Genomic DNA, 25,986 nt, shown 5'->3' on the forward strand with positions numbered 1-25,986 from the left:
GTACTTACGACTTCCTCAGTCGGCTGCCCGGATGACCAGCGGAGTAATTCATGCCCCCTTTTAGGCTGTAAAGCCGAATTCGGTCCTCAAACTCGCTGGCGGGCTCCGCCTTCGGATAGAATTCAAGGTAGCGGTTCATGTAGTCTTTCTTTCCAAAGGTTGCCGAGAACTCGCAAGCCCAGTGCCCCAGCTCCATCTCGCTATGGGCAAAGTACGACCCAGCATCGAACAACATCGGTAGGTTCGTCTCTTTGTTGATACCCGTGTTACCCTCCCACAGGTCGCCATGAATTAGACTGGGCTTGATCGGTTGTCCGTTCCATGTGAGTTTTTCCAGTAGTCGCGGGATCACATACTTGGCTACCTGGTGCGCCGCACGCTCATACTCGAGCCAAGTGTCATTCTCCTTGATGTCCAAGCTAAGCGTGTGAAGGAACAATTTCCGAAAAAACACGGCCCAATCTGACTCCCATTCTACAGCATGCGGACGGTCGCCATCACATGTCGTGATGCCGAAACCAAACTCCTCCGACAGAATCTGACTCTTCCGGTGCATGTCGGCCAGGCGCTCGCAGAACAAAGAAGGATCTTGTGCAGTTGTGGTATCGAAGTCAACAAACTCGGACATATAGAAGTACGTGGGCGTGTCTGTCTTCTTGTACTTTCCATACCCAAAAGGCTTCGGGATAAAGTCTGGCATCAGTTCGTAGATGGTTTTGGATGACTCGAATTCCCCGTGAAGCATAACTCTGCCAGTTTCTCCATAGGCGGTCTTGACGAAAAATACTTTCTCAGAGTTCGAGGAACGGGCAGAAAGCTTGCCCGTGACAGTCCACATACTGTTACCAAACGGCTCGGCTGAGTAGATCGAGAATCCCTCTGGTACAGCTGGAATGGACACAATTTCCAAATGAGCAATCGAGATCCGAGACACGCGTTGTCAGTCGAGAATATGACGTACCACCATCAATCGCTTCATCTATGGGAAACTTGCAGTCTTGGCCAGCTCGCAGCTCCTGGTTCGTTAAATGGAGCTCGAGGTCATCGGTTTGTTGTTCAATAGGGACAAGAGATGCATCAATATTGACATCGACATTAGGAAAACTGCTGTCATAGGATCCAATTGGATCTCCCTTAATGTCTGTTTGAGATCCGGTAGCAAGCGCTGTGGACGTTTTCATGCTAGTTCAATCATAAGTTGTCGTCATGAAACGCTCTGGCTGTAAGGCACACTAACCTGGAATTCGAACAGTCCGTCTGTCGAGACTGCGATTTTGCTCGGATCGAGAATTGAAACAAAAATTGAGGATCTGATTGATTTTATTTGAAGAAATGCCCAACAAAGGAATTGGGCACGGCATGTTCAGTTCAAGCTGCTATTGTGAGCCCGCCACCCCAACTGAGCTGCGTAACCAAGTGCCCAACCCCTGCTCCTGAACAAATAGACAAAGCTACTCTCTGCGGCTTGCGAAAATTGAGCCAGGGTGTCAGAGTAATCGCATTGGTGGAGAATGACCACATCTGAAAGTGTACGTAAACGATAGACCGGACTTGATATCTCCCTGTCGGAAAAGATAGTGGTACAAAAAGGATTAGCTGTCGAAATCTAATGGTATTACCTCACCCAGGAAACATTAAGATACATCGACCGAAGCATTCAGTGCGATATGGCGGTCAAGCGTATCATCTAATGCCGTAAGTCTTGAAGCCGGGGTTCAATTTGAGGCCCGAAGGTATTCTACTCGCATGCTAAGTCTTTGTCTCGTTCTCAAACACTCAAACCACCATCACTCGCTAAACTTGTGCCAACGAAAACTACGAGAACTGCTGTATATGCAGCAGTTGCAGAGACTACCTCGTTCGGGGTCGCGAGAAGGATAGGTGCCAAGCTGGCAAAGAGCATTACAAAAGTTGATGTCACCCACATCGAGGTCGTGAGCCCCGGATAAAACGCCATGATCGAACTTGGAAAAAGAAGGAGTCCACCGCCTACTGCTCCCGCTAGAATCCTTTGAGCATATGCCAGGTAAGCCTGTTTTTGGGCGGTGAGTCTGGGACTACCGCCAAGCATCTTCGGCTTTTGCAAATCAATCGGGTAGGACAACTCTTTCGGCACCGCTTCTGGACAACCCTCTACGTCCGGGTCTGCCAATATTCCTGCATCCGACAACCGTTCACGCAAACGCTTGGCGGTATCAGAAAGGCGAAAATGGCACCCCGGTTCTGTAGAGTCCTCTGCGTCCGGGTCTAGCAACATTGCTGCATCCGATAGCCGTTTGCACAATCGCTCGGCGGCACCAGAAAGGTGACAAGGGCTTTGGAGAGATTGGGTCGCAAGCTCCTTCAGAAGTTTTCGTTCTAAGGTGACTTCGGTGGTAATAATGAAAGGATCGCTAGCATTTGATGTCAATCCGGATTTGATCATGTAGTCAAAATCTCGTAGAGCATTGACTACATGTCTATCTAGATGTTAGCTATTCATTCTGGAAGCCGCTCACAAACGTTGACTGAGTATTCTCACCGTATCCTTTGATCGCGGGTCCCAACGCTCGGCATGATTTCTCAGTATTGTTTGGGGATGATGTGAAGATATTGAATCCGCGCTTTCCAATGTCTTGTCTTAGATACTCCAGGTGCATTTGTTGTAATGTCGCTATGTTGAGAATGAGATGATTGCGCTCCTCGTATAAAATGCTGCTTGAGTAGGCCTCATGTATTCTCTGCGTCATATCCTCCTGTGACTCATGAGCCATCACCGTAGCATCGGGCGATGACATAGGCTGTGACAGAACGGGAGGTTCTTCACTGGCAGCTTCAGCTGCTGGCTCATCGCTTCGTGCATGTACTAGATCGGTCGGTTTCGATGAAGGTTCCGTTGGAGATTGTGACTTGGCACACGAAACCAGAGCTCGAGGAGGCTCGCCCTCCTCGTCAATGTCTCTGTCTGCCATGTATACTCGCGCTGAGTATGTGGTTGTCGTTTTCCCTTTTTTCAGGAATGTTTTACTGTTCCACTTTTTGGCCTAGCCTTTCCTGCCTTTCCCATGAGTTTATGCCAGCGGCTGAGGAAAACGACGTTGGAGAGCCAATTCGCCGAAAGACAGTAGGAGGACGAAGCGAAAGAAGTAGGAATGGGAACTCCCGTTCCAAATAACAACATCTTCATGGTCGAAGCGATTTCGCCAGCAAGGCGGAGTTCATTTGGTAGGTTTGCGTAAGATGTTTTCCGCCTCGGCTTTCTAGCATGCAGCCACAGCTGCCCAAATTATCGTGTTGGGCTTTTGCAGGTCCTTTATTACATCTCATGCACGCAATGTGACGTGGCGACGCAGAGAAGCCTCGTTTGACTGGTGAGAGTATAGAGCACATGCATACTATCAGCAAAAACGAGGCGGCGGCCACATTATGTTGGTCTCGACTTCGAGACACCGAGAGTTACACAGCTTAGCAATATTGGACCTCTCGGTAAGCTGAGTGTGCATTGAGAACTACTATGTGAGCCAATTAGCGCCCGACTTTCAGCGCAGAAGCAGAGAGGGCTTCTACGTGCTCGTTGGAAAGAAAACCAAGGTGATAGCTCACGTGCCTAGAGCACCGTCGTGGCCAATTCGTTTTATCAAATGGCATGAGAAACACTGGATGTCGCCTTGGGAAATAGTCACCAGTTTCTAACCTGCAGCTTGGTGGTACGCACTGATACGGTTAAAGTCTCCTACGACAGCCAGCCCGTTACGTTATACATTGATCAGATTGACGGTTTGCTTCTTTGTTGACACACAAGTGGGCTTATTTATTCCTGTCTTACCTGAGAAACTTCATTCACGAGAATGATATGAGAAAACAAATCCGAGCATGGAGGTATGGTAGAGTACTTGTGATACATATTTGACCCCATAGCAGAAGGCGTCTTGTATCAGTGTGTAGCAAGTTGAGTCGAAGTGGCTCATGCCGAATCTGGTGGTCTTAGTTACTGATAGTATTAATGGCGGCTTAATAGCTCTGTATTCTTTTGCGCTTTGTAATTGCGCGGCCTGTAGGAGAGGTCAATCACGGGTTGGCTACAAGAGGCTCTGGGCAATTTTTTGTTGTGAATGGTTTTTCCGCAAATGCAATTCCCTCTTAACGTTCAAATCCCCGAGACTTGGCATATTGCTGCCGATGCGTGCAAGAATCCGTTTTTGGTAATCATTCGCCGTGATGTCGTCCCTAAGTTGGGTCGTCGATTTCGTATCCGTCCCTAGGCGTTGTCGACAATCTGGGGGCCAAAGTCTATACGCTCCGACGTTGAGAAATTGAGAGGGAGCACCTAGTATTATACCAAGCCTTTCCCTCTGTGGCACTCAAAGCTTGCTCCAACGACCCCTGAATGGGGCGAGACCGAGACCGAGAGCGAAGCTTGCAGCACTTGTGGATACCGCTAAGTAAGGACAGAACCTTAAAATACCAAACACAGCCAATATCTCATCGTTTCCCTTCGAGAAACGGCAATTGTCACTGAAGATGACTCGCTAGTGCGGTTTGGTCATCCCCAATACGTGTATGACCTGGGGCTGTGATACACGTATCGGTGCAAGATCTCCACCACGGACAGAACCATTCATGATTAAACAGTTGCAAAAAATATGGATCGGATCTTCGGGGAACGACAAACGGAACCACAAAGTCCACAGGGCTGAAGGCTTGATTGACGTGCTCCCAATGCCGGTTGGCCGTTGGCAGACCACCTCCCCTCCCTGGAGCCCCTTCTTCTCCGGTGATTCCAGACCATGTTAACCACTCTTTGTTCCCCTCCCCTCCCTTTCGCATTCTTACACATCAATTCAACATCTATCCCACCCCTCGGACTCGCAAGAGAGAGAAAGAAGGCGACCAAGGCGATCCAAACACACCTTCACAAGGCGTTCTGCGCCATCATTGTTCGCCGCCCACGCAATGGCGAAGCTCCCGAGCAGTCAGGTCCGTCGGGTCGACTCTGACAGCTCATCAATAAGTTGGTAAGTCGATATACGTCGTATCCAATACGCGCCCTCTCACCTATTGCTTTCTGCCGAAAAGAAAGCGGGAAGCGAGAGTGACAGGGCGGCCAAAACCAACAGCCCAAATCTCGATAACCCCCATCCCGCATCATGCAGCAAACTAACGAAAATCCTTCCTGTGTCCAGGGGCCTGGACTACCTCCAAGAAGAGAAAATCGCGCCTCTCACCTGGATCGAGTCGCCCGTCTCCTCGGCCGATGAAGACACGGGCGAGATCCGCCTCTTTGTCCGGCACAATGCAAATACCATTGAACTCTTCTCCGACCTCTTCTTTGTCGCCAACCTCGAGACGTTTACACAGACGCACAGCATCACCGACTTGTCCAGTTTAGCCGCCTATCTCGGTTTCTTCGCCATCATCTGGTTCACCTGGTTCCAGATCACACTACACGATGTTCGCTTCTCCATCGACTCGGGGTACGAGCGAATGTGCAAGATCCTGCAATTCTGCCTATTTGTCGGATTCGCTCTCGTGGGGTCGTCTTTTAGTCCTGGTACGAAAGAGCACAACAATGCGGTATGTCTATTCTCAACTTTGCGGTATCTCGATCTTGACAACGGAGACGGAAGCCTCGGAAATCTTGATACAGTATCTTAACTGACAGCGATGCAATGTAGAACTTCCAACTCCTGTGTAACATCCTCTTCGCTACCCGCCTGCTGCTCGTAGCTCAGTACTCCGTCGCCCTCCACTTTGTCCGCAAGAAGACAAAGGCCTTGAACTGGCCGCTGTCTCTCACCATTGTCCTCTTCATCTTCTCCGGTGGGGCCTTCTACTCGATGACGCCGGCCTTCTCTCCCGAGTCCGGCAACGGCCTGGGCATCTACTACGTTTGGTACATCATCCTCGTGATCGAGGTCGCCATCACTCTCGGCTTGTCGTCCATCTGGAGGAACCTCAGCTTTAAGCACACCCACTTGACGGAGAGAATGGGCCTCTTCACCCTAGTCATCATCGGCGAGGGTGCCATTGGTGCCACAAAGGTCGTCGGCGTCCTGATGGGTGACACCGGCCTCCGGCTCGATGCATGCCTCGTCGTCGGTTGCATCGTTTTTATTCTGGTATGTCACTCCCCCATACCATGGTCCACCCATAGACCAACTGACTCAATCATTTCTAGATGTTCAATTGGATGCTCTACTTCGATAACCCACCCGAATGCAAATTCGGCACCGTCCGCCAACAAATCTGGGCCGTCCTCCACTTCCCCTTCCACCTCGGCATGATCGGCGTCGTCGAAGGCTCTCAACAAATCGCCCTCGCCTGGCAGGTCCTCAGCTACTTCAGCGACTTCTTCTCCTCCGTCCGCAACGCCTGCGTGAACGAGCACCAAGACGGCCGGGCCCTGACAACTTCGATTTCCACGGCCTTTGAGAAGCTCAACATGCCAAACAGCGCCGAGATCCGCAACCTCATCCCCTTTGTCTACCAAGAAATCTACAAAATCGGCAACACGACGAATATCTGCGCGCCGGCCAACATCACCGGCACCGACTCACTCTTCGTGCCCCCCGGCTTCGAACGCCTCACCAAAAGCGTCCTCGGCGTCTTGTTCGAGTCCTACAACGGCGTCACATCGGATGGTGACGAGGACCCAGGTGAAATCGCGCACCCGGCCTATTCGACCGTCTACATTTACTACTGGTCCTCGTTCCTCTTCGTCGTCGCCTTCTTTGCCGTCTTCATCCTCATCACGCGCCATAAGGACCGCCCGCTTAACATCTTTGACAAGGCCGCCGTCGCGACGCGCGGTGTAGCCGCTCTCTTCGCCGTTGGCATCGCCGCGGGCGCTGGGTCCGAGAAGTTTATCTTTGCCTACCTCAAAAGCGGCGCGACGTTGCCTACCGTAGCGGCTCTCCTCTTGGTGATCCTGGCTGTGGACCGCTTCACGAAGCATCTCAGCGCCAAGACCCTGCGGCGGAATTTGACCGAAGGTTCTGAGTTCTGGGAGAGGGGATTGGCGGAGAGGCAGCTTATAGAGTCGTCGTTGGCAGGGAAGTCTTGACACCTGCGCTCTTACAGTTGGAGCTCTCTAGAACGTGTGTTCACGGCTTTCGTGTCAGTAAGAAACTTCTGGCCATTACTTTATTCATATTCTAGTTTGTATACCATAACGGCCGTCAGCGTGCGGGAAGCGGGGGAATGGGAAGGTAGAACGGGGTTCTGATCACAGCTCGAATACTTTTCTTTGTATCAAAATCATGTCCCGGATTCGAGGACAGTGCAGGGCATAAAGTCCACACGCTATAAGGTGTTTTCAGGGCTGGCACCTGTCAATCTAATTGCTTTGATGACTCCCCTCGAGGAGCTCGAATTGTATTCCTTTCTCATGTGGCCCGATTTCTGAGTTGATGGACATTGTCTTCCTGCCTGCCAGTCGTCTCGAGCGGTATTTCCTCTCCTTGGACCCGCTGATCTAATAAGCCCGGGTCCCCTCGATCGACCCCGAGGACAGCTGCCTTTCTCTCGTCACTCAAATGATGTTCTGACACGAAGAGGTTCAGCACCAAAGCCAGGCCCGAAAATGCGACATACTGCGGGCTATGATTAGCAAAGGAACCGCAGACTTGAGGAGCGACTCCTCGAGGGTGTCGAGTATACGACACGCCGCAATCCTTTGACTTGGAGAGCTCTCACTTACCATGATCCAAACAGTCTTGAGCGCTCTGAAGTAGGCCTGTCTCACAGGCACCTGCTGACCAGCCGAGAGCAAACTAATATCCTCAACATGGGCCGAAGCATTCTCCCCGTCAAACTGACCAGCCAGCTCACCGCCAATTACATCAGCCAAACCTGGATTCTCAGCCTTCATCTGATTCTGAAAAACGACCCCACCAACAACGACAGAGATGGCCGTCGCAATAGACCTGAGGAAGCCCATGGTAGCCACCACGGCAGCAGTATCACGCACCGTAGTCGCAGCCTGCGCCGCCAGCACGGGCGCCTCAATGTTCAACCCCACGCCGACGCCGGTGAGAATCTGGAACGTGAACAGCTTCGCCAGGTTCTTGTCGAACTCGAGGTTGATAAGTAAACCCGTACCGAGGATCAGCAGCACCTGCGCCGCGTACATGAGAACCCGGTACCGTCCCGTCCGTTGAATGAACACCCCGGCACACGCTGCAGAGAGTGAGCAAGAGACGATCAGCGGCAGCATATACAACCCCGACGTCAACGCATTCGCGCCCAGCACGGCCTGGGAGTAAAGCGGCAGGTAGTACGTGATGCCGATAAAGACGTAGGCGTTGAAGGCGAAGACACTATACGCTGCCGCTTTCGACCAGCTCGAGAGCAGTCGGAGGGGGAGAACGGGGTTGGCGGCGAACTTCCACTCGTTTACGAGGAATATGCCAATGACGACAGCGCCGAAGACGATGAGGCAGATTACGGTCGCGGAGGACCAGGGGTGTACGACGTCGCCGAAGTCAAGGGCGAGAAGGACCATGAGGGCTCCGCCCATGCAGAGGGCGCTTCCTGTCCAGTCTATGGCTTTGAGGCCTGCTAATACGGGTGTGTTGGGTGATGGGAGGTCGAGGAAGAAGATGAGGACGATGAAGACTAGTCCACCAATTGGCACTTGAACATGGTCAGTTTTCCGTTGGATATTCTAGCTTCTGTGTGGGGTCCTTACGATTGATCCAGAAACACCATCGCCAGCTAACAAGAGGCGTGGAAGAGTCAGTCGAAGTCAACACTTGGATCTTACCCAGGGAGAACTTACTTCAATCTCGTAGTAAACACACCCCCAAGCACCGGCCCAACCGCACTTCCAACAGCCCAAATAACGGACGTAATAGCAAGATACAACCCCCGATCCCTCAACGAGAACAAGTCGCAGATGATGGTATTCACCATCACCCCCATCCCCGACGCCCCAACACCCTGCACCGCGCGCCCCGCAATCAGCGCATCCATGTGCGGCGCCAGCGCGCATAGCAGGCTTCCCGCCAGGAAGATGGTCAGTGCGAGCAGTATAATTGGTTTCCGGCCCCAGAGGTCGGCGACGGATCCCCAGACGGGAGTGACGGCCGTGAAGCCGAGGATGAAGGCAGAGCCGACCCAGATGTAGCCGGCGACGGAGTCGAGGGAGGCGACGATGTTGGGGACGGCGGTGGTGACGATTGTCATGTCGAGGGCGGAGAGGGTTGCTGAGAGGCAGAGGGATGTCATTGTGAGGGTTATGCTTGTGCCTGAGAGTTTTGGGATGGCGGTGGCGGGGTTGGAGGGGAGAGGCGGGTCGGGATCGGGGGCGTTGCTGAGATGCTCATTTTGAATTGATGGACTGCGACCGGTAGAGATGGGGAGCTCCTGGACTTGCGGTGGTGAGATGATTTGATGGCGAGTCTCGTCGAGAGGGCCTCGTCGCGAGGGTGTTGCGATTCCGAGCTTGCCGCTTCCCTCATCCACTGGGTAGACAACTGCGAGGCCCGAAGATATGCTGGCCATTTTAACGCCGCTATAATTTGAGGACTGGTGTTATGAGAGAGTAAAAATACAGTCAATCTTGTGTGGATGCTATGTTCTACGAGATGAATCAACGATTGCGTTTGTAGGTTGGAAGGAGTGGCGTGAGGATGTCAGATAAAGTCGGTGGCCGGAACATCAGCCCGACCGGCGCAATTAGTCAGTAAGAATCCAACTGAGAGGCTTCAAGTAATGAACAAAAGCGAGTAGGACGGCCCAAGACACTGTAATCCTTGGCGGAGGATGCTGACATTGTTGGGGAACATGAAAGCTGGCGCGCTTTGGTTGGGGATTGCACTCGGCCCTCTAGTGTCTGCCTAATCTTCCAAGAGGCAGAGCGAAATTCACTTCTGGATGATAGGTATTCACATCGTCAGTGCCTTGACACTTCTAAATGGAGGCCATGGACTGAATCTTAGTACAATCTCAATATGCCATTATAGCCAAGGTCATTTGCAAACTACAAGCTGGACAACTCAGACAACGGCGTGGACCCTCAATTCCGGATTGCCTCACGGAGGAAAACTCGTTTCTAGTGGAATAATCAATTGATCCTTCGAAGACAGCCATTGTCCTCAAAGCAAATAGCCGAAACGGTCTCCGTCGCCCGACCCCTAAAGCTCCGGTTTTCCCCCGCTCCGGCCGGCCGGGTCTCGGCACAGCCCATCGGCCAATCAAGCCGAAAATGGGCGGGGGCTCCATCCGGGCCTTTCCCGGATCTGACTGCTTGCAGATTAGTCCAACATGAGGCGCCTTAGTCCTGCATGCAAAGGCACCGGTTAACTCGGGCGCTATCTTCAAAGTGCTGCCTACGAGTTTCTGATTGTGTCACTACCTCGATAATACTGGATGCCTAGCGATTGGTGGTGTTTTGAAACTGCATTCCATCGCAGATTCGTCCAATCTCTGGTGAACATCACAACGGCATCGGTTTTCTGCCGAAGGCATCCACGAACACTTCCTCTGTCAGATCCCTCTCGAGTCCAACAGTCCCGTCGCCGAAGATAGCTGACCAGCCGGCGACCCGCCTGCCCCTCTCATATCATCCCTGTACCAACAAAATCGCAAAAAAAGTTGAAACCAACAAGTGGGTGATACCCCGCCAAACTAGCAAAACCGCTGCCTAAACACCACAGACTCAAAAGATCACGATATCCCGCTCTTGGCATCAACTTCCCACAGCTCAAGCCTCACACCGCTTCCCCGACCTCAATCCTCAATTCAGACCTTCCCTAAATCTCACTCATCACCACAATGGCCCCCTCCCCTCCTCGCAACCCCCCACAACCACCCCCCATCTTCACAACCTCCCCCTCCCAAATCCTAACCACAATCACCACCCTCATCTCAACCCACCGCGCAGCCCAATCCTCCATCCCATCAACAATCTCGCCCCAGGACGCAACCTACGCAAACACCCTCCTCCCCCTAGCCCACGCCGAAAACGCACTCTACTCCAAATCTTCCCTCCTCCTCTTCCACAACGCAGTCTCCCCAGACCAAGAAACCCGCACAGCCTCCTCCCAAGCCCGGTCCCTCCTCCGCGACGCAGAACTCCAAGGGGCCAACAACGAAGCGCTCTTCAAGCTCGTCGACGCAGTCTATAATGATTCTGCCGAAACGCGCTACCTCAACCCGGAAGCCAGGAACTATCTCCACAAGAAACATCGAGAATTCGTCAAAAACGGCCTGCGGATTCCCATTGGGCCGGACCTGGACCGCTTCCGCGCAATCCGCGCCGAAATCGTCTCCCTCACAGCAGAATTCGCAAAGAACCTCGCAGAGGCAGATGTCTCGGTATGGTTCACCCCGCGGGAACTAGACGGCTTCCCTCCCGACGCCCTCGCGTGTCTCGAAGAAGGGGACGACGACAACCCCGAGACGGCAGGAAAATTCCGGATTAAAATCCCGCTCCATCTCTCTCACCTCCTCCGCACCGCCCACCGGCCCAATACACGCCGCCGCGCCCGGTTGGCGTACGACATCCGGTGCAGCGAAAACATCGCCATCTTCCGGCGCGTCGTCCTCCTCCGCCACGAAGCTGCCCGGCTTCTCGGGTATCCGGACCACGCGACCCTCAGCACGGAGGAGAAAATGGCTGGGTCCCCGGCTCACGTCACGTCCTTTCTCTCCTCTCTACGCGAGAAGCTAGTCCAGGGCGGACAAGTGGAGAAGGAACGCCTCCTGAAGCTCAAGAGGCGTGATGTCGAGGAGGAGAGGGGTGAGATTTATGATGGAAAGTTGTATACGTGGGACACTGCGTACTACACGAATCAGTTGCTGAAGGAAGGATATGCTGTTGATCAGGAGCGGATCGCAGAGTATTTCCCGCTCGAGCAGACTGTGGAGGGTATGCTGAGTATCTTTGAGCGGTTGTTTGGCATGGAGTTTTGTGAGATTGCTGGCAGAGAGGCAAGGGATGCATTATCGAGTACGGGAAAGGGGGAAGATATCGTCTGGCATGAAGACGTGCGGCTATTCTCCGCGTGGGATTCTGCTAACGAAGGGGGCGGATTCCTGGGATATCTCTACCTCGATCTCTATCATCGGGATGGGAAATACGGGAACCCCGCGAACTTCAGTCTCGTACCCGTAAGTCCTCTCATCTACCTCGCCACAGAGACATCCTCACAATGTTCTCCAGCTCTACTCCATAGGACCATGGCTGACAATCGCCCAGGGCTTCACAAACCCAGATCAAACCCGCACATACCCCTCCACAGCCCTCCTCTGCTCCTTTCCCACCCCCTCTTCCGCGTCTTCACCAACCCTCCTCCGCCACGCCGACGTGGTAACCCTCTTCCACGAACTAGGCCACGCAATCCACGACCTCGTCTCCCGCACCTCCTTCGCGCGCTTCCACGGTCCCATGGGCACCGTCGTCGACTTCGGCGAGGCGCCGTCCCAAATGCTCGAGAACTGGTGCTGGAGCGCAGAGCAGCTTAGGGGACTTGGGCGTCATTACTCGTTTCTATCTGAAGAGTGTCTGCGGGATTGGCGGGAGAAGCAAGTTATCAGGGGAGTGCAAGGAGAAGCAGGGGAGGGAGTGACCCAGCCCCCGGAACGAATCCCAGAGTCCGTCGTCGAAGGCCTCGTTGCCGCGAAGCACGTCGGTCAAGGGCTGGGAACGCTGCAGCAGCTTTTTATTAGCGTTTTCGATATGGCTGTGCATCAGTTGCCTGCGTCCACCATCACGCAGGAGGATCCAACTGCCAACGCTGCCGCCAGTGCCGTCGAGGGGGAAGCCGCCGCAGACTTTACGACGCTCTGGAACAGCCTCCGACGAGAAATCGTCCCGACGGACGATCCGCCTTTCCTGCCAGGCGACGATGCCAACTGGGGACACGGGTATACTAATATCGGACACCTGATGGATGAGTACGATGCCGGGTTCTATGGGTACTTTTTGTGAGTCTACACTTTCTATTCTCCCTCTTTTCCCGGTTTTCGGGGACGTCCTCCCGTCGGCTTAGGTGACCATGAAAGAAAGTCTTCACTAACCGAACTTGTGTTTGCGATGAACAGCTCGAAAGTCTACGCCCAAGATATCTTCTCCACCATTTTCGAGTCGGACCCCATGAGCGGGGAAGCAGGGCGCAAGTATAGATACGGCGTCTTGGAGAAGGGGGGCGGCCAGCCCGAAATGACGACCTTGTTGGAGTTTCTTGGTCGTGAGGTCCGTATGGAGCCATTTTATAAAGAATTGGGATTGTCGGCGTAGATTTACCCATTCCCATCCGAGGATGTGATGGTTCTAAAATATTGCGACATTGTAGGTCGTTTCTAGGAAAACATTACTATATACCGTTACAAGAGCATAAGAAAGAAATTGATTGGAAACTAAATTGCTGGCTTTTCGATACTCTAAATGTGCCATGGTGTTGGTGCCGAAGAACTAAGCACTTCAATAACTCAAAAATAGGATCGACCCAGAAATGCAATTCCTCAGAGTGCCGGATTTCAATGCCAATGTCAAGGACTGTTCCCCTGTCTGGGACGACATACAAAGCCTAAGATTCTCTCCCGGTATAGTGATACGTTATCCGGAGCCGGTGCGGGGCACCCCACCCTCGCCGAAGCGGTCCCGCGTCGTCTTCGGCATCGGGACACTATCGGACTTGATGCCATCCTCTTCACAAATCACGTAAACCACGTCGACTAATGCCGATGGATCAACAGGACGAAGCCAGTGTCACTGCCAGCAATACATAGCAGCGGTACAGCTAGGGCGAGACCATTCGACTCGTTCTCGTTGGGCAGTGCAGGTCCCAGTGACTGTGGTGTTGGAATATGCCGGTGAATGCAAGCTTCACATCCGAACCCCCTCCGGATCTCGCGTCCAGTCAAAATGGTGATACTGCACAGTGATGCTGTTATCTTGCCTTCCCCGCATGCAAGTCGCAATGGCGCGAGCCAAAGGATGAATGGCTTCAGTAATCGCCATATCACGTCGATTGACGCGATTGACTGTTAGAATGGCAGACTCGGTTCATACCATATTAAAGCAGGCTCAATGAGCCAGCCATGATACGCGACGGAGTAAACATTTGATGGAAATTGTCGATTTGATCACTCAGAAGCAAGAATAAAAGAACCATCACTTACAATGTCTACAACCACTACAACCGAAACTCACGCTGAGACGGCACCCGTCAAGCTGACCTTGGCATACGACGACAAGATCCATGATCAGGTATGCCATTAATACATCACTTGATGTATATCAATGTAACAAGATTGACAATGACATTAGTACAAGTACGCCCAATACTTGCCGGTGTACGATGAAAAGACTTCCTTCCCCCCGCTACAGCCATTCGAGTTCAACGACCGCGGTCTCGTAGCGAACAAGGAGAAGCTAAATCTCCTTCCGAGGGACAACAAAGAGATCAAGGCCACGAAGCTGACGCCAGTCATTGGTACCGAGATTCGAGGCTTGCAACTATCTCAGCTGAACGACAGACAGAGAGACGAGCTTGCACTTCTCATCGCGGAGCGCGGCGTCGTCGTGTTCCGAGACCAAGACTTCAAGGACATCAGCATCGAGAAGCAGAAGGAATTCGGGAAATACTTTGGTCCTCTCCACATCCACGTTCGTGGCCATCTCACTTTGCCATTTCGGCAAAGAGTTTGCTGACAAGTTTCCAGCCCGTCGGCGCGCATGTCAAGGACCATCTCGAGCTGCACAACATCTACCTGGGTCCGGACAATGAGTATCGCAACCGGAGCAAAAGCAACAAACTCTCGACCATCGGGTACCACTCAGACGTGTCGTATGAGCACCAATCACCGGGCGTTACGATCCTTGCACTTCTCTCTGTACCTGAGACGGGCGGCGACACGGCGTGGGTTTCTCAGACGGCGGCGTATGCGCGATTGTCGAGGCCCATACAAGCCCTTCTCGAAGGGTTGAGGGCAGAGCATAGCGGCTTTCCCCAAGCCGACAATGGTCGTCGAGACGGCAAATTTGTGCGGAGGGAGCCGGTCAAGTCGGAGCATCCCATTGTTCGGATTCATCCGGTATGTAATGTCGCCATAACTTGTAGCTCGCGATGAAGTCCGTTCTGCTAACATCTTTCGTGTCGCAGGCCACTGGCCAGAAAGCGCTGTTCATCAACCCAGGCTTCACAAAGAGGATTGTCGGCCTTCGAGATGAGGAGTCAGATGCGCTGCTGAAACTCCTGTTCAAGGTTTGTGATACCAGCATTCGGGATTCAGATCCCTACTGACAAAAAGAAACAGCATATCAATAACGGCCAAGACTTCCAAGTCCGCGTCAAGTGGGAAGAGGGAACCGTCGCTCTCTGGGATAACAGAGTGACGGCGCACACTGCCATCTCGGACTACAACGTCCACAACCCACAGGAAGGGCTGCGACACGGTTTCCGGATCACCACTTTGGCTGATAAGCCGACGGGAGTCAATGGCTTAGAGTCCACGTGGTAGGTCGCATAACAGCATTCGGTCCGTTGAACACAGATCACGTAACGCTTGGGGTCGGCAATTTGGATGCGTCTGAAGGTGCCGATGTGCTATGTCGGCGATATTGAAATTTTATCGGGGATCGTCGGGACTGGTCGGGACCGCAGGGAGAGCCATGGGAGCTCGGAAGTTGAAACGGGAAGAATGATTATTGCGGGAGGAAGCACGGCGGGCCCAGCGTTCACGCGACCACAACCAAGGACGCCCTGGCAGTTCAGTGACAGAGTAACGCCTGGGGGGTTTACGGAGAAGCCGGAACCGTGCGCACCATCGTGAGGTGCAATAATAGATCCGTATAATAGGTGCGCATAGCAATGCAGAGAGATACCGCAGTGCGACCGAGAAAAGTGGACGGCGGCGATTATCAAGAAATGTGTGTATGGCTGTAACAGTCGGATGGATCGTAATGGAGATGAACTGGTGCAACTGAATGGCGAATGTTGGGGCTAGGCACGTGGCTGATCCGACAATCAGTCACTTAGGGCGGAGGGATCGTCGCCTGATTGTCGAGTTTTGATTCCCAATCGAGATCCAATTTTTTTTCTCGTACAGGCTGGAAAGCTGTTTGTTCTCTGGAAAGAAGTGACGCGTGATAACAGTGGAGATTGGGTATCGTCGATGTGTCGCGAAGTTAACAGTACTGGGAAGTATGGTCCGTGGTGGTTCTGGTGAGTGCGTGACTGACGAAAATCACTGTGGAGACGAATAAGCCGAGGCACGATGCTTTTCTTCTGAGGAATCGCCGAACCCCATGAGAGCCTCATGACCTCCTCTTACGACTCCTCCTACGAGACCAGAGAAACCAAAGTAAAGTCGAGACTCGGAAAGGTGTACGGGGGGGAGACGGGGCTCGATGGTGATATGATTGGCCATTGGGGGCGACGGCGTCGTGGCGGAGGCCGAAACAATGGGGACGGTGCGAGGCCCCTTTGATTCGCATCTCGTTCCCCGGAAGGGGCCCCGAATGATCCATTGAAGAGAGAAAAGAACACCACAGATCTGGGAGCCCCGAGGGGAAGATGGCGTGGGTTGCGTGGTTCGGGTGGGTGGGATGGAGGATGGGGAGAATTGGCGTCGGTTCTCCCTCGGACGGCGACCGACAGACCGGTTAGACCTGTAGAATAAGGCAAGAGACTCTGAGTTTTCTGGAGCTGGGGAAAGAAAAGAGAGACCGTGACACGCTGCGCACGCAGCAGAAAGGGCAAAAGACTGGAGATTTCTGGAGAATATTTGGGGCTTTGCTGGAGACTTTGGAGACGTCTGGAGGTTGAGGGGAGAAAAGGGCCGAAAGAGAGCAACGACGGCTCTGAAGAACGGAAAGCCGGAGGTGGGCCGTGAAGGTGTCGCGGCGATATCTTTTTCCAACGTCTATGGTTCTTTCCGTCTTCTTTTTCTTCTTCTTGCCATGTATCATTGATAACGACGTCATCTGATGTTTGGTGTTGGCGGGGCTGAATTGAATTGAATACGTACTAATTTGTGTGAGGAAGGAAGTTGGGAGGATGTGAGGCAGGGGTTGTGGCTTCGGGCAAGTGCTGTGGTTCAATCAAGATTTCTTGGGCCCCCGTTTGGCAGAGCTTGTTTGGCTGTGTCTCTCATCATCCAAGACTTTTGCCGAGACTCGAGGAAGCGGCTCTCCTGCCCTTCCATGGCTTCCATTTGTGCCTTCACTTGGCGAGCTGTAATTAATACGCAGTAAACCATTTCGGGTTCGAGTTGCCAGGGAAAGAAGGGCCAAAGGGACCATGTGCATTCGGCAAGAAGGTAGCGATCGGGACCTGCCTTGAGAACCTGCCTGGGATGACTGGCCCCTTGGCACGAGATCCGATCCACCCGGTCGGGAAGCAGCTTGGCGATGATTGGCAACGCGACTGCATTTCGTGTCGTCCCGCTTGTCATCGTGCCTTCTCACTGGTGCGCAGTTGGCAGTGACGTGGGCAGCAATTCCGGCAGCGCCTGCCGTCCCTCTGCCGCGGCACCATTCCGTCGCCTGTCCAGGGACTCACCTTATGTATCTTTCCACACAAGATTCGCTGGCCCGATACGTTCCGTGTCATATCACGATGGCCTCATTTCATCGCCCCTCTTTCTACTTGTGTACTGGGTACTTCAATTGGATGAGAAGGAACTTTCGGGTAGAAGAGAACAGTCACGTGTATTGCGTGTTGTGAGTTGCTCACCTCACCACGACATTCCACTAAGCCCCATCTAGAAGAAGTCTGTCGTTAACCATATGTTCATCCGCAGTTTATCAAATACAAAGTTGCTCACTTCTCAAATCCCAAGTCTGCAATCCGAATGTGCCGTGAAAGAATCGCCAGAGAATTTGACCACCCGCTCGTGTAGTGTACCCCGGCCCCGGTTCCTCCGGCACACCCTGCACCTTACTTACCTTCTCTTACCTTAGTGTACCGGTACCGATACTTGTACAAAAACGGCTTTCTTTGGTACCGTACACCAAGTTTATGCGCTAAAGATACTTTGCATGGTAAAACGGCCTTGGGCGGATCCGGCATCTTTACATCATCTCACGCCCCCCTGGTTTTCCCACAAAACGCACTTCGTCCACCAACGTCATCCAGCCGTTGCTCAATCTCACGATTTTCTTCCACGCTGTGCCAGGGAACAATCGACAGACCATGTTATCCCCGACCAACACTGTCACTGGTTTTCCTGGCCTGTTTCCACAATTCCCAAGAATCCAATAATGATCATCCCCAGAGCCGCATTGGTAATCTGGTGTACACTGACACTACGCAGAAGTACTGGACCAGGCCTCCATAGTTCGCCCACACACACCCAATGACATCCGCCGAATCTCCATCTTCGTCCTCTCGGCTTCCTTCTCGTCTCTGAAGTCTCTTCTCTCTGCCTGACACCAGAAAAGATGGGGAACGGGCCGATTCCTTCAACCTGGAGACCCCGGGCCCCGGACGGCAACACCTCGGTGGCATACGGTGGCACCGCCGTCCATCCCAAGTCATCGGGCACGCTCTCTGCAGTCTTTGGAGTGTGGTCTCTCTCGCACATTGACTGACTCCAAGGCCTCGGTCCTCTCTTGACGTCACGCCCCTAGCCCACTGAGACTGGACGCCCCCAACTCTGCCCACCCATTCAGCAGCATAAGCGTACTGCGCTTGCGAGCGGCTCTCAATCCTCGTCTCGTCTGTCGATCGACGAAACATTCATATAATGCTGCCCGCCATGTCCTCCTCACACACACCTCTTTCTGTCTCGGACGAACACCATCATTGGCACATCTCTCCATCAACTTCACCAAACATCACTACCAACAACAATACACAAATCGTCGCCCAACATGGGGTTCTCGACGATTGAGTTCGACAAATACAATCCTGCCTCTGAGAAGGCAAGCGATGCCCGTCAGGACCTCGCCCACCTCGACTACTCCCCGCTGAAGCGCATCTCGGGGCGGTCATGGGCCATGGGTATCCTCATCTCCATGGGTGGCATGGTCTTCGGCTATGACACGGGTCAGATCTCCGGATTTCTGGAGATGCCCGACTTCCTCGACCGCTTCGGCGAGCACAAGGCCGACGGCTCCATTAAGTTCAGCAACGTCCGCTCCGGTCTGATCGTCGGTCTCCTCTCCATCGGCACCCTGATCGGTGCCTTATGCGCTGCCCCCATCGCCGACAAGTTTGGTCGCCGGTACTCCATCTCCTTCTGGTGCCTCATCACTTCCATCGGTTTCGTCATCCAAATTGCCGCTGAAAGAGCATGGGAGCAAATCATGGTTGGCCGCTTGGTCGCTGGTTTCGGTGTCGGTGCTCTCAGTCTCATTGTTCCCATGTTCCAGGCCGAGACCGCGCCGCCATGGATTCGCGGTGCCCTCGTTTGCGCCTACCAGCTTTTCATCACCCTCGGCATTTTCCTCGCCGCATGCTTGTAACTGCTCATCCACCGTAGTATTCTTAATAGAGACAACTAACAGAGATATAGCAACTACGGAACTGTCACGCATCTCGAAACTAGTTCAGGCTCCTGGCGCATTGTCATTGGTCTTGGTTGGCTCTGGACCATCATCCTCGGCGTTGGCATTCTTGCCTTCCCCGAAACTCCCCGTTATGACTACCGCATGGGCAACATTGAGCGTGCCAAGAACACCCTTTGCCGAGTTTACGGCGCTCCAGAGAACCACTACAGCATCCACATCCAACTCGAGGAGATTGAGAGCAAGCTTCGAGCCGAATCGCAGATCAAGGGCAATGCTGTCCAGGAGTTCTCTGGCATGTTCAAAGCTCCAAAGATGGCTCAGCGTATTGCCTTGGGTTGTGGACTGCAAATGCTCCAGCAACTAACCGGTGCCAATTACTTCTTTTACTACGGTAAGCCCTCTTAGCTCACACCATTTCCAGAGTACTGGGTTCTAATTCGCCTCCAGGAACCACCATCTTCTCGTCTGTCAACATCAACTCGTTCATCACGCAGATTATTCTGAACGCCATCAACTTTGGAACCACCTTCATTGGTCTCTACATTGTTGAACACTACGGTAGACGCAAGTCTCTGATGGTCGGCTCCGGCTGGATGTTTATCTGCTTCTTGATCTTTGCCTCCGTCGGTCACTTCAGCTTGGATCGCGAGAACCCTCAAAACACTGTCGGCCCCGGCATCGTGCTCATCGTTTTCGCTTCCCTCTTCATTTTGGGCTTTGCTACCACCTGGGGACCTATGGTAAGTCGTCAAGCGTCCGCACCATTCTCTCCTCAATCGTGTACTAACTTCTTCAAGATCTGGACCATCCAAGCCGAACTCTTCCCCTCGAGATACCGCGCCAAGGCCATGTCGCTCTCCACCGCCAGCAACTGGATCTGGAACTTCTTCATCGGCTTCTTCTCTCCCTTCATCACTGGCGCCATTGACTTCCGATATGGTTACGTCTTTGCCGGATGCAACCTCGTTGCTGGCTTCGTTGTCTACTTCTTCGTTATCGAGGGTCAGGGACGCACTTTGGAGGAAATTGACACCATGTACTTGGAGGGCGTCAAGCCGTGGAAGAGCACCCAATGGGTACCTCCCTCTGCTGAGGAGATGCACCGCATCCGCCAGAAGGCTGGAACAGACCTTGATGCCAGCGTCAGCGACGGTGGCGTGCAGAGTGAGAAGGGAGAAGGCCTGCAGCCCAAGAGCGCCGTCGATGGGACCTCTCACCAGGAGAGAGTCTAATGCGAGGAGGACTATGATTCCCAACCAGGTCGATCACGATACGACTATAACACGGTTGGCGAAGATGAAGGGCCGGTGGATCTAATCTTTACATCTAATGAATTTGCATGGCACGGCGTTGAGGCATTGGAAGCGGAGTATACCGCTCACATTATGACGTTTACTGCAATATACCAAAATCAATTCAATACAACCAAGAATATCTTAATTGCATGTTCCATCCTCTAACGTGACCTTCATAGGTTAAAGACAACGCCTCGTCGCCAAGCATTCCGACCGTTCACCACTCGCTCTAGCTCATACATACACACGGCAAATAGAATCCGCTTCCAACGTCACCATGCTGCAAACTTTCGAATCCTTCCGGACTGGCATCCTCCCCCGCGACAAATCCCACCTGCGGGGTCCGATGCACAGCCAACCACTGCTCGTCATTGGAGCCAACACACCAAACGACACACCACACACACCTATCGAGGTTCGACCGAACGGCGCTTTATCATTGATCGACCATAGAACATGCATGTACGCTCTGGAGATGAATCATGGATATTTCATAAACTACTCCAATTCATCATCGCAATCCGATTCTCCTCGTACTGCGTACACAGCGTCTGGGACATCTCGGTGAGACTTCGACGTCAATTGGATCTCGCAGCGGGAGAATCTCGATCGCTTCTACCCTCACTGAATCTCACTCACCACTTTCGCAAAACCTACCTGGAGGTACGCAAGGCACGCCTGACCACAACGAGCGACGCGTCGCAACATCTACTTTGACATTCGCAACTGCCTATTCGCAAGGAAAGCAAGACTTTAGCGCCCGGGCAGGGGACCGACGATCCGCGGGTTAAGAAACGCACACCGCTTTCCCGTCCCTCGATACCTCTCATCGACACGGTCAATCACAGCCACGTATGAAAGTTTTCACATCGCAGCAATCAGCAGGCTCACGTCTACCGGACCGACTCATCTGACTCGAATCAATAAACCCGCGTAAGGCAAGGGGAAGTACTATCATTGCGGAATGTGGAAGAGAAAGGGAAAGAGCAAACCGGCTCCTCCGCCGCCTCCGGAAGACGGCCTAGGCTCCACACCCGTTTCCGCATCCGAAGTCACCGCAAGCCCGGGATCCGCTTTACCTGCCGCCTCGGCCCCTCCCTTGTCCCACGGTACCGATCCCTCCGACCCGGACCCCTCCGCCCCAGCCGGCATCGCCGCGGGCCTCAACCTCGTCCTCCCACCTGAAACCCCGCCTCCATCATCCTTCCCGACCCAAGACGCATGTCTAGCGCACCTTCGCCTCTTAACAGCCTTCAACCGCCTCAAGACGGAAACGGGGTACCGTGATGGTCTGTGGGATATTTGGGATGCGCGGGCCGATACCACCACTCCCATGAAGCACAGAGAAACACCCAATGTTGATGGCAGCGGCAAGAACAGCGACAATCACAATCACAAGACCGGCAAGAAAGCACCAATAGGTCCGGACACCGAGGTCGGACATGACCTCGAACTAGACATCTTAATCAGACTCCGCGAAAAGAGGTGGGCAATCTACCTCGGCCGAGCGGTAGACCGCTACGCAGCATGGTGGCGGAGTTTCGGCCCAGACATGCTCCTCGAGAGCGACATGCTCGTCATCGGGTCCGAACCTAGTCAGTCGTCATCCTCGTCTAATGGAGGAGATCTAGCCGAGCGTCAAGGCAAGGGCCAATACGAAGCCGAGCCTGAGACTGGGAAAAGTAGACGGCATCGGAGCCGGGCCCGGTATGAAGGGTTCCCCGACTCGAAGCCGATGGTCTGGCGCGAGGAGATGTTGCCGCCTCTAGATGTGCTGCTCGTATGGCACGCACATATGCTCAACCCGAGACTCTACCTCGAGGTCTATAGACCCCTTGTCGCTATCGCAATCATCGTCCAAATACTGACACTCTCAAAGGACTGCCTCCGCTACGGTCACAGCTCCCTCTGGGCAGCAGGAATCCCTTGGTCCATCATCAACGCCGCCATCACCAGTGCAAGTTTTGAATACGTCGTCTCGGACGTGTGTAAAGCACATTGGGAAGCGAACACGAACCTCGCCTGGTACAACGAAGACGATCCTGACGCCAAAGATGTTCCATGCCCGGCGTGTTCTACCCTGTTCTCCGTTCCATGGACGACATGTGGACTGTCGCGAGATTATTCGGGTGCAAAGTGAGTTCATCCCTCTCAACAATCCACTCCAGACTTGTCTACCTTGTAGCATTAGCATCCCGCTATCATGGGTTCCAGAGATCTGACAATACTTCCAAAGACAACTCGACATCGTAGGCCAAGGCCTCGCCGACGGTCGCTTAGCGCACGCATGCCCCTCGTGCGGACTCCTGATGACCCACGAATCTCTCCGGGCAGCAAAATTTCGCGACGACATTCAGGCTTCGATACGATCCAACCACGCCATGCCGGGAACAATCCTCGACCTCGGCACAGGTCTGCCGAAACCTTTACAATACGGCTCAGACGATACATCAGGCGAATGCCCAGACCGGCTCTTCCCCACCCGCCTGGCCCGTCGTGGGCTCTCGAGACACATCCTCGAGATGTTCAAGCCGGGAAGCAAAACTGCTCCAAGCATGATGGCCGTGCGAGATATCATGGAAGAGAGCTTCACCGGCAAATTTGCAGACCCCAAGAACTTACGTGAGGTGATGAGCCGGCCGGGCCAAGAAAATGTGACGGCCTTCCGTCTAAGTCTAGACGCTAAACGGCAGACGAGAAAGATGATGTCGCGTTACTGGGAGAACTCGTCGCCTTTCTCCATTGACCTCCCAGGATGTGTGATGCGCCAAGCAACCTTTACTGAAAAGATGTGCAAGGTGAGGGTTTCCTCTCTTCACATACTGTGCTGGCCAGGTGACTGATCTTGGCAGCTCAACTGGTTGCACTTTCCTACAGCGCGAGACATCATGACAGGACTTTTAGAAAAGTACGACCGATTCGTCGAGATCATCGCTATTGCCTCGTCTACAGAGGACAAAGTTGCCGTCCCGACACTCGACGTCGACCTCGCGTGGCACACGCACCAGCTCTCTCCTCAGTCCTATTTCGTCTTCACACTCGCAAAGACGGGGGCCTTTGTAGATCACAATGACAAAGTTGACGAGGATCGACTAAGCACAGCTTTTGAGTGGACAAGTAAGACGTACCAGGAAAAGTACGGCGAGATCTACTCGCAGTGCAAATGCTGGTACTGCGAAAGTGAGTGTCCCTATCAGTACCACCACCCCAGAGCACTGTCATCTTGATCTCTCCAGCCCGAGCCGGATGTCGTGATATCGCATGGTCTCGCTGCTCGGCGCACTCCGATGGTGATAGCTACAATGAAATTGGTCGTGATTACTGACTGCAGATGTGTTATCTATAGCCGTCAGGGTGATGGCCTTGCCCACGACCAAGATGTTCGGAATAGGCAAGGAGGAAAAGCGTAAGGCATCTTGCAACCACTACACTTCCCCGCGCCCCCATGTGTGCCTGTGTTACTTTTAGAATCAGCCACACTTACTTACCAACCCCCTGCTGAGCGTACATGTACCTTAGTTCTCGAAACATGGCATGCAGCCTCCAAGGCCAACAATGTGCCCATGCCGCCAGCCGCCGAGTCTGCGCATGTCTCGTCGCATCCGGCGGTGCACACCAACGAGACGACAGCGCAGCGGACAGCGACACGTCCGTTGCGTTCTGAGTTCAGGAATAGACTGGAAGAAACGCATTCCAAGGCGCGCAAGAGGGCAAGCGAGACTTTCAAGGTGGACTCTGGCAAGCGCATGGGACCTCGCGGTGAAGATAAGATGTCATTCTGGGGGAAAGATATCGCCGTGGACGGACCTTGGGCATCGGTCTTGGCCGCCGTGACGACGAGCGCCATGTATCCCGCTGGGCCAGGCCTCGCGAACATGGGCCCCGGAGCTGTAGGCAGCTGCGCAACGGGAACGTGTGGAGGAGCTACTGGTTGCGGCTCCGAGCTGCTGGGCATGTGCTCGGCAGGGTGTGTCGGGGTGAGTGGTCCTTCTTCGTTTGGTCAAGCTTATTACGTTCCGCGGGATATCTCCCTCCCCTGCAATCTTCTTATCGCTGCCGAGGCTTGAAGTTGCCCAGAATCTTGACTGATATCCGAGTGGCGGCGACAGAGTGCCTGGTTTGGCGGAAAGGCCGGATGTACAGGTATGGGCGAAGACGGATTTGACTTCTGAGAGACAATCAAACAGTCTGGTTGTCGATAAGACACAGAGGCTAGGCGGTGGATAGTAGTCGGCCGAGATATTCTCCATGATAATGAGTGGCGTGTGTGTGAAGTTGCAACTCGGGGCCGCTTAAGCTTATTCAGATGCAAGGTCCGATCGGAGGTCGGGATGTGGGCTCTTCTGCGTCTTGCCATCCTGGGGAGGTCCGCCTCGCACGAGTAATGGGATTTTGAGAACGCCAGCCTATGGGGACGGGCAACGCTACTTCGAGGTATGGCGGGAAACTATGTTTAATGGCCAAGCAGCGAATCCGAGCCCATGTTGTACACCGCTTTGGGATGACGATCGCTATCAGCGCTTGCGCAGGCCTGCTTGGCTGTCGTAAATGTAATCCAACCAGCGGTCGAGATGGCTTCTCCAGGTTTGCGGCGTTGCGGTGTCGAGTGGTGATCCGGATCTACCCTCCCGTCGACCTGCCTCTATTCGTCTGGCGTGAGACATTAGGCTTCGTTGTTTGTGTGCTGCACGTCTGTGAGCCTGCAGCCCGTGGGTTGCCTCGTTTCGATTCTCGAGACCCTGAGAGGTTGCTATCACGAGCGTCACCTCCAAGGGCAGGCTTCCTCATGAAGTCTTGACCACGCATCATCGGCAGCTGGCCCCCAATCAGGAAGGTTCGTGAAAGACCCCGTGCGCTATTGTTGAAGGAGCCGGGACATGGAGGGGTTGACGTGCAGCGGACAGGACCAAGATGGAAGACAGATTGACAGAACGACCAGGATTTCGCAGCCAAGCCATGTCGCTTTTCGCAGGTGATTGACAGGGACCGATAAGATAACGTGCCGGTGCCGGGAGACGTGAGTGGCTGGTCCTCGACTCTCGTGAGCTTGGCGTTAAGGTTGGGAAACTTGGGACGGACCAGGCTTAAGGTTGACGAGAGAGCGGGAGCCGTAGCGCGCCGTGCATCGGCACTCAGAGACTGGGAAGTTGACCAAAGGTTTAGATTACCCCGCCAATAACACGAGAGATAAAGGCACACGGAGCTGTCAGCTCGCCCACAGAACCCTGTGGTCCCCCCTGCGAAAGCCCT

At 53.6% G+C, this 25,986-nt stretch overlaps 8 protein-coding genes across 8 annotated transcripts; 5 read left to right on the top strand and 3 right to left on the bottom strand.

The window, feature by feature from the left end:
• Positions 1–4: 4 nt before the first annotated feature.
• HER10_EVM0011565 (uncharacterized protein) lies at positions 5–1,181 on the bottom strand (the record flags this gene model as incomplete). Its single annotated transcript, XM_035480993.1, has 2 exons — positions 5–888; positions 962–1,181. 2 exons carry the CDS (start codon positions 1,179–1,181, stop codon positions 5–7), a joined length of 1,104 nt encoding a protein of 367 aa, XP_035328532.1.
• Positions 1,182–1,768: 587 nt separating this feature from the next.
• Positions 1,769–2,753, bottom strand: HER10_EVM0004997 (uncharacterized protein; the record flags this gene model as incomplete). Its single annotated transcript, XM_035474623.1, has 2 exons — positions 1,769–2,451; positions 2,522–2,753. The coding sequence occupies 2 exons, from the start codon at positions 2,751–2,753 to the stop codon at positions 1,769–1,771; spliced, it is 915 nt and encodes a 304-aa protein (XP_035327956.1).
• Positions 2,754–4,932: 2,179 nt separating this feature from the next.
• HER10_EVM0011204 (uncharacterized protein) lies at positions 4,933–7,042 on the top strand (the record flags this gene model as incomplete). Its single annotated transcript, XM_035480641.1, has 4 exons — positions 4,933–4,994; positions 5,163–5,553; positions 5,655–6,098; positions 6,158–7,042. The coding sequence occupies 4 exons, from the start codon at positions 4,933–4,935 to the stop codon at positions 7,040–7,042; spliced, it is 1,782 nt and encodes a 593-aa protein (XP_035328503.1).
• A 201-nt stretch (positions 7,043–7,243) lies between these two features.
• On the bottom strand, positions 7,244–9,566 carry HER10_EVM0012769 (plays a role in the entry into G0). Its single transcript, XM_035482155.1, has 4 exons — positions 8,759–9,566; positions 8,669–8,694; positions 7,679–8,613; positions 7,244–7,571 (listed from the first exon to the last, which is right to left on the bottom strand). The coding sequence occupies exons 1-4, from the start codon at positions 9,481–9,483 to the stop codon at positions 7,365–7,367; spliced, it is 1,893 nt and encodes a 630-aa protein (XP_035328642.1). The 5' UTR covers positions 9,484–9,566; the 3' UTR covers positions 7,244–7,364.
• Positions 9,567–10,755: 1,189 nt separating this feature from the next.
• Positions 10,756–13,222, top strand: HER10_EVM0007492 (metallopeptidase MepB; the record flags this gene model as incomplete). The annotated part of the gene is made up of 3 exons (XM_035477047.1): positions 10,756–12,093; positions 12,182–12,909; positions 13,027–13,222. 3 exons carry the CDS (start codon positions 10,756–10,758, stop codon positions 13,220–13,222), a joined length of 2,262 nt encoding a protein of 753 aa, XP_035328182.1.
• Positions 13,223–13,348: 126 nt separating this feature from the next.
• On the top strand, positions 13,349–16,759 carry HER10_EVM0007542 (TfdA family Taurine catabolism dioxygenase TauD). Its single transcript, XM_035477095.1, has 5 exons — positions 13,349–14,194; positions 14,255–14,593; positions 14,650–15,021; positions 15,090–15,191; positions 15,244–16,759. Exons 1-5 carry the CDS (start codon positions 14,108–14,110, stop codon positions 15,445–15,447), a joined length of 1,104 nt encoding a protein of 367 aa, XP_035328186.1. The 5' UTR covers positions 13,349–14,107; the 3' UTR covers positions 15,448–16,759.
• Positions 16,760–18,034: 1,275 nt separating this feature from the next.
• On the top strand, positions 18,035–20,867 carry HER10_EVM0010086 (uncharacterized protein). Its single transcript, XM_035479556.1, has 4 exons — positions 18,035–19,392; positions 19,447–19,832; positions 19,889–20,181; positions 20,239–20,867. Exons 1-4 carry the CDS (start codon positions 18,803–18,805, stop codon positions 20,671–20,673), a joined length of 1,704 nt encoding a protein of 567 aa, XP_035328401.1. The 5' UTR covers positions 18,035–18,802; the 3' UTR covers positions 20,674–20,867.
• Positions 20,868–22,531: 1,664 nt separating this feature from the next.
• HER10_EVM0006260 (uncharacterized protein) lies at positions 22,532–24,908 on the top strand (the record flags this gene model as incomplete). Its single annotated transcript, XM_035475851.1, has 6 exons — positions 22,532–22,872; positions 22,973–23,534; positions 23,589–23,916; positions 24,083–24,142; positions 24,256–24,713; positions 24,846–24,908. 6 exons carry the CDS (start codon positions 22,532–22,534, stop codon positions 24,906–24,908), a joined length of 1,812 nt encoding a protein of 603 aa, XP_035328066.1.
• Between the last annotated feature and the right edge of the window lie 1,078 nt (positions 24,909–25,986).

Source organism: Colletotrichum scovillei, assembly GCF_011075155.1.
Source record: "Colletotrichum scovillei strain TJNH1 chromosome Unknown Contig00010, whole genome shotgun sequence".
In the NCBI taxonomy this organism is placed as follows: domain Eukaryota; kingdom Fungi; phylum Ascomycota; class Sordariomycetes; order Glomerellales; family Glomerellaceae; genus Colletotrichum; species Colletotrichum scovillei.